This window comes from Solanum stenotomum, unplaced genomic scaffold, assembly GCF_019186545.1.
Source record: "Solanum stenotomum isolate F172 unplaced genomic scaffold, ASM1918654v1 scaffold3945, whole genome shotgun sequence".
In the NCBI taxonomy this organism is placed as follows: Eukaryota; Viridiplantae; Streptophyta; class Magnoliopsida; order Solanales; family Solanaceae; genus Solanum; species Solanum stenotomum.
Window position 1 is genome coordinate 19,404 of NW_026034992.1, and position 7,310 is coordinate 26,713.

Genomic DNA, 7,310 nt, shown 5'->3' on the forward strand with positions numbered 1-7,310 from the left:
CCAGGAGCTGTTCAGATTGGAATTCAACTCACAGGCATGGAGAATTACACTTTATGGAGCAGAGCGATGGAATTGACTCTGTTGACTAAGAATAAATTGGGATTTGTTGATGGGAGCATCAAACGTGAAGATTATACAGTCGATTCTGAGAAGAAACAGTGGGATCGATGTAATGCCATGGTGCTCTCATGGCTGATGAGTAATGTGAGCAAGGATTTGGTGAGTGGAATCTTATTTCGTTCTAATGCAGCACTAGTTTGGAGTGATCTGAAGGAACGTTTTGATAAGGTGAATATGTCCAGAATTTTCCACCTGCATAAATCAATTGTCACACATACTCAAGGTACTTCCCCTGTATCAGTTTATTACTCAAAGTTAAAGGATCTATGGGATGAATTTGACTCAATTGTTCTACCTCCCTCTTGTAATTGTGAGAGATCTAAAGAGTATATTGATAGCATGCTTAGACAAAAGCTTTTGCAATTTTTAATGGGCCTGAATGACAATTACAGCCATGCTAGAAGTCAGATACTTATGATGAGTGTTCCACCTACTGTTAATCAATGCTATGCTATGATAATTCAAGATGAAAGCCAAAGGGAGTTGTGTGGAGATCACTACACCTTAGGGGGGCAATTAGATTCTACTGCATTATTTTCTAGTAGATCTGGAGGAAATGGTTTTGGAAGTCCAGGTTATCGAAGTCAAGGAAATATGAAACCTCATAGACCACAGAGGGGTGGATATTTGTATTGTGATCACTGTGAAATGAAGGGTCACAGTAAAGCTGATTGCAACAAGCTAAAATATTGTGCTCATTGTCATAAGCATAGGCATCTGAAGGACAATTGTTTCCAGTTGATAGGTTATCCTGCCAATTACAAAGGAAAAAGACTAGCTAATAATGTGTCCACAGACTATGGATCCCTAGGAAGTTCAAATGATAGTAGTTGCTTTGTCCCTTCCACACAACAGTCACAACAATATGGTTCAGGGTTTGGAGCTGTTCCACAGTTTACACCTAATCAGTATAATCAGGTCCTTCAGATGTTGAACAAACCATTGATCCATGAAGGAACTACAACATCTACCAACATTAATGCCAATGCAGCAGGTATTTTTGCAGGAAACTCTAAGTTCAATTCCTCTAGTTTTAATTGGATTGTTGACAGTGGAGCAACTGATCATATGGTGGGAACTAAAAATGTATTGACTCATGGATCAACAGTGATGAGTTCAGGACAGGTTCAACTTCCAAATGGTGATTCATCTAGAGTCACACACTCCGGCTGTTCTAAACTACAAGGAGGTGATGTGGTTAAGAATGTTTTATGTGTGCCAGATTTTAACTTCAACCTTCTTTCAGTGGCTAAACTAACTAGACAATTGAATTGTTGTGTTATATTTTACCCGGATTTCTTTCTTCTCCAGGATCTCCTCACTGGGAGAGTGAAGGAGATTGGTGAAGAGGATGGTGGTTTATACATTTTGAAGTCTCCTCAACTGATAGACACTGGACAACATCATAAGAGTCTTGCAGCTGCAGCTGTCAAGGATTCTGATGAAGGTGAAGTTTGGCATAAAAGACTAGGTCACATCCCTATGAGTGTTATTAGGAAGATAGGTGTGTTTGCTAATAAAAGGAAGTTTCAGTTGCAATGTTGTAGTATTTGTCCATTGGCTAGACAAGTTAGATTACCATTTCCTATTAGTGGCACTAGGAGTTCAAAATGTTTTGATTTAGTTCATATGGATGTATGGGGACCCTACAAAGTTGCAACTCATAATAAGATGAAGTTTTTTCTTACATTGGTTGATGACTATTCTAGATGGACTTGGATATATCTCATGCATCTTAAATCTGATGTTTCTACTATATTAAAACAGTTTATTGCCATGGTTCGAACCCAATACACTGTCCAGATTAAAACATTTAGATCAGACAATGGTGGAGAGTTCTTCAATGCTCAAGTGAGTGAGTTGTTTCACTCTCAAGGTATCATTCATCAGAGTTCTTGTCCACATACACCCCAGCAAAATGGTGTAGTGGAAAGAAAGCACAGACACATCATGGAGACAGCCAGAGCCATTAGATTTCAAGGCCACATTCCAATCAAGTTTTGGGGGGAGTGTGTTTTAGCTGCAGTTCATATTATTAATAGAATTCCATCCACTGTATTGGTTAATAAGTCTCCTTTTGAGATGATGTTCAGTAAACCACCAGATTTGTCTTACATGCGAATTATTGGTTGTTTATGTCATGCCACCAAACTATTGAGGACAGACAAGTTTGGCCCTAGAGCTATTAGATCAGTGTTTATGGGTTATGGCACCACACAAAAGGGATACAAACTTTATGATCTTCAAAATAGAGTTTTCTTTATCAGTAGGGATGTTGTCTTTACTGAATCCATATTTCCCTTTCATGCTAATGCTGATATGCAGGCAATTGTATCAGATGATGATTTTCAAGTTCCAGTTTTGACTGTCAAGGCTGATGATCATGTCTGCATGGATGATCACAATGACACTACTGGACACTCTATTGATCATATTATTGAGGAGCCTCATCCCCAGGATCAACCAACTCTAAGTCCACCTTCAGTTGTTGAGGAACCACCTATGAGTTCTACTGCAGGAAGAAGACAATCCACTAGAACTTCCAGACCTCCACTTTGGCAAAAGGATTTTGTGACCTCAGCCAAGTCCGGATCAAAGTCTCACTGTTTGTATTCTCTTGGAGATAGTATTGACTATAGTTGTTTGTCTCCTTCATATCAGTGTTGTATTGCTAATCTTTCAGTTGACACTGAGCCTCAATTTTATCACCAAGCTGTTAAGGACAAGAGATGGGTGGCAGCCATGGAGGAAGAAATACAAGCTTTGGACGATAATAAGACTTGGGAGATAGTATCTTTACCTATTGGTAAGAAGGCTATAGGTTGTAAGTGGGTATATAAAATCAAGTACAAAGCAACTGGTGAAGTTGAAAGATTCAAAGCTAGACTAGTGGCCAAGGGTTATAGTCAGCAGGAAGGATTGGATTATCAGGAGACATTCTCTCCAGTTGTTAAAATGGTCACTGTGAGGACAGTACTGACCCTTGCTGCTACTAAGGGGTGGGATGTCCAACAAATGGATGTCTATAATGCTTTTTTGCAAGGTGACTTAGTGGAGGAAGTGTATATGCAATTGCCTCCAGGTTTCACTCACAGATATGATGGGGTTCAACCTGTATGCAAGTTGCTTAAGTCATTATATGGACTTAAGCAAGCTTCAAGGCAATGGAATGTGAAATTAACTCAAGCCTTATTAGCTGCTGGTTTTCAGCAAAGCCATATGGATTACTCCTTGTTGATCAAAAGGTCAGCTGAAGGCATTGTGATTATCTTGATTTATGTTGATGATTTGTTGGTAACTGGCAGTAGCATGAAGCTGATTAATGACACTAAACAAGTTCTGAAGGACAACTTCAAAATCAAAGACCTTGGACCTTTGAGATATTTTCTAGGGATAGAATTTGCCAGGAACTCTGAAGGGATTCTCATGCACCAGAGAAAGTATGCATTGGAGATAATTTCAGACTTGGGTTTAGGAGGGTCTAAACCTATTGCCACACCTGTTGAAATGAATGTCAAATTAACTACTATGGTTTTTGACAAACATGTAGGTTTTTCATCTGATTCACTACTATCAGATATTGGTGAATATCAAAGACTTGTTGGGAGGTTGATTTACTTAACCATTACTAGACCTGATTTGTCTTATGCTGTTCAAAACCTAAGTCAGTTTATGAATGCACCAAAGAGGTCTCATATGGATGCTGCTGTTAGAGTTGTAAGATACATCAAACAGGATCCAGGCTCAGGCATTTTTTTGGCTGCACAACCTTCTGATTCTTTACAAGCATATTGTGACGCTGATTGGGGATCCTGCCTTGATACTAGGAGGTCCATCACTGGGTATATGATCAAATTTGGGGACTCTTTACTTTCTTGGAAGTCAAAAAAGCAATCCACTGTCTCCAGGAGTTCTGCAGAAGCAGAATACAGAAGCATGGCTTCCACCGTTACTGAAGTTACATGGATAATTGGTCTTTTTTGTGAATTGGATATGCCTCTTGCATTACCTGTTGTTACACATAGTGATAGCACTGCTGCCATCCAGATTGCATCCAATCCTGTCTTCCATGAAAGGACCAAACACATTGACATTGATTGTCATTTTATTAGGGAGAAGATTCAAAGAGGTCTTGTATTCATTCAACATTTGGCCACTACTGAGCAACTTGCTGATGTGTTAACCAAAGGTCTTGGTCGTTTGCAACATGAGTATCTTGTATCCAAGCTAGGCATGAAGAACATCTTCATATCTCCTAGCTTGAAGGGGGGTATTGAGGAGTATGATAAGAGTATTGCTAAGAGTTGATTAGTAGTTAGTTAAGTACTGCTTATTAGTAGTTAGTTAAGTACTGCACTGCTTAATTAGTTATTATTGAGCAGAGTTTGTTATCCAGCTGTCAGCGTCTTATTGGTTCATTAGCTGTTAGTTAGTTCAATGTAATTGTATATATACATGTTGGCACTGTAAGCTTCACAATTCATTTTTCATTCATTTCAGTTTGCAGAGAATTAATATTAGTTTGACTTGACACGAAGTTTCAGAAAGAAAGACAGACTTTTGAAACTTGTAGTTTAGAATAAGTGATATATGTTTGTGTGGCTATAAATTATTTTATGTGGGACAGAGGGAGTATTATTTGACTGTTCATTTACTCTAACTTTGTTTCAATATGTTTGTCTATTTTGACTTGATATGGAGTTTAAGAAAATAGAACAGACTTTTGAATCTTGTTACGCTAAAGTAAAGATATGTTATATGTACCAAAATGTTGTTTAATTTGTTGTCGTATAAGTGCAGGGTTCAGATGGTGGGGTGAAGTTATTCTGGGGTATTGCTGCTGATGGATCTGTGGTGATTTCTGATGATGTAGAGGTCATTAAAGCTGGCTGTGCTAAGTCATTTGCACCCTTTCCCACAGGTAACAGCTACAAGGAGTTTCATATTAAATAGATGAAATATTTTGGTGAAGTAGTGTCGGATGTGTCGAAAGGGGGGAAATAGTTGAGCCGCGTTATCAAAGTAAGAGCAATAGTTATGAACCCTGTAGACCAGTCGGGGATGATGAAGGAAGAATCGACACCCCCTTGACGTTATATTGCACTTGGAAGTAGTAGAAAAAAGAATAAATACAGTTGTATTCTTCGTCTTATATAGTAAATAGGAGAGGAAGTTGAATTTAGTTCTTCGATTTTACAAAATTTGATTCACTTGGCTACATCCGCCCCCTCGTCTACTTACGTTCCAACTTGACATGATAACTTTTCCTTGAAATGCACAGGTTGTATGTTCCACAGTGAGAAAGGACTAATGAATTTCGAGCACCCGATGAACAAGATGAGAGCCATGCCAAGAGTAGATAGTGAAGGGGTAATGTGTGGAGCTAACTTCAAAGTGGATATGTATTCCAGAGTTAACAGCATCCCTAGAGTTGGCAGTGAAGCTAACTGGTCTGATTGGAACACTTCTTACTAAGTCGATTCTCTGCGATTTTCGAACTTCCTTTAGTGTTTCTTCTGTTTTCGTTCCATTTTCGAGTTTGTTTTAGGTTTGGTTTCTTCCTTGTACGTGCTTTGCACCTGTGTATAACGCTTGGAAAATAAATGACACATTAGAAATGATTCAGCTTTGAAGACTTTCTATACAATCGACCTTAGCTATTCAAACGACAAGGTTAAGATAAATCTATTGATCAATGTGAATCTCGAGAGTGGAATCCATGACACTCAGAATTCAGGAACAACAAAATTTACTGAATGGAAATGTCTGAAGTTGGTGTCTTGGCACATTGAATAATCCTTTTGTAGAGAACCTTAACTAAATATGTCATCGAGCTATCAGAAGTGACATAGACCTTCTATTAGAGGCCACAGGTATTTTGAAATCGGCTATTTGAGCGGTTAGTGAAGAGTGGCATGAATGTGCATGTAGTGTTACAGTGATGGCATAAGAATAAGCTCAAGTTTAACGGATGATATGTATAAGTCATTTCTGATAATTCGATGACATATTTGAGGTTTTTTTCCGTAGTAAAATTAAGCTGGTTTTGGGATAGTGGAAATATTACAAGTACCCCCTACTGCATAAAATTTCCTATGCAGTTGATTGTTATTAGGCTTTTCAAGGAAATTCCCCTCAGCTTATGCAATTAGCTCAACTTTAGGTATAGCTCTTAAATAGAACTAGCAACATATTTTTGTTTAACAACAGAAGCTGTCCGTTGCTAATTTTTGTTTTTATGTAGTGAATAAGGAATCAAAATCATACTGGAAATAAATTGGTAACACTATTGGTTCAGAAGAAAACAGGATGAGTGATATTTATTCCTAACTCAAAATTTTTACAAAGTGACAACTTTTAACTACAACAAAACAGACTCTTCATTCAAATTCTCCTTCATCAGCTCCCTTTTCTTGTTCGTCTTGGCGATGGTTGAACTCAATCCGCAAAATCTAAGCCAACCCGAGGAGTTTCTCACTGACTTCCCACACTGTACGCGCTTTCTCAACGTCACTAGCTTCTTCTGACAACTGATTCTCAAAAGAGGAAGAGTTCTTGTTCCAGCTCCAGTACACACCTGATTTTGTAAGACTTGGATCACTTACAACCTATAAAAAACAAAGAAACAACATCTTATGTTTAGTAACTTTAGTGTGACAAAAATTCGTTTCTTGATTAGGCCTAAGATCATCTTTACATGGTATCAGAGCTAGGTCCATCCCTGTTTAGGCTCCCAGTCTACGCTCCAGTTGGGCATGGGCGTGAAAGGGGTGTTAGAGTGGGTAAAAGTCCCACACTGGTGGTATCTTTATATGGACTTGGGTAATTCTCCCCTCATGAACTACCTATTGGGGTTAAGTTAGGCCCAGGTATCATATCTTTACAGACTTCACTGTTATAGTGGATAAAGTTCAGTGATGACACTGATTATTATTACCTGTGCAAGTCTCTTTCCAGATTCTGCCTCGGAGACGAATCCCTTGGTAATAAACTTCTGGAATGGAGGGAAAAGTAGCCTAAACAAGGGGATATGCTCCCTGAACAGCCCTGTTGTCGCGATGCAACCAGGGTATAGAGAGGCAAATGTGATGCCAGTCTCCTCGTGGTATCGTCTATGGAATTCCTGCATAGTGAGCATATTGCAAACCTTGCTGTCTTTGTATGCTTTGGCACCATCAAAGTCACCACCA

At 38.8% G+C, this 7,310-nt stretch overlaps 2 protein-coding genes across 2 annotated transcripts; one reads left to right on the forward strand and one right to left on the reverse strand.

Moving 5' to 3' along the window:
* Positions 1 to 4,815: 4,815 nt before the first annotated feature.
* LOC125852686 (uncharacterized) lies at positions 4,816 to 5,753 on the forward strand. Its single transcript, XM_049532403.1, has 3 exons — positions 4,816 to 4,873; positions 4,916 to 5,041; positions 5,402 to 5,753. Exons 1-3 carry the CDS (start codon positions 4,816 to 4,818, stop codon positions 5,593 to 5,595), a joined length of 378 nt encoding a protein of 125 aa, XP_049388360.1. The 3' UTR covers positions 5,596 to 5,753.
* Positions 5,754 to 6,416: 663 nt separating this feature from the next.
* LOC125852685 (protochlorophyllide reductase-like) lies at positions 6,417 to 7,304 on the reverse strand. Its single transcript, XM_049532402.1, has 2 exons — positions 7,058 to 7,304; positions 6,417 to 6,728 (listed from the first exon to the last, which is right to left on the reverse strand). The coding sequence occupies exons 1-2, from the start codon at positions 7,256 to 7,258 to the stop codon at positions 6,573 to 6,575; spliced, it is 357 nt and encodes a 118-aa protein (XP_049388359.1). The 5' UTR covers positions 7,259 to 7,304; the 3' UTR covers positions 6,417 to 6,572.
* Positions 7,305 to 7,310: the final 6 nt, after the last annotated feature.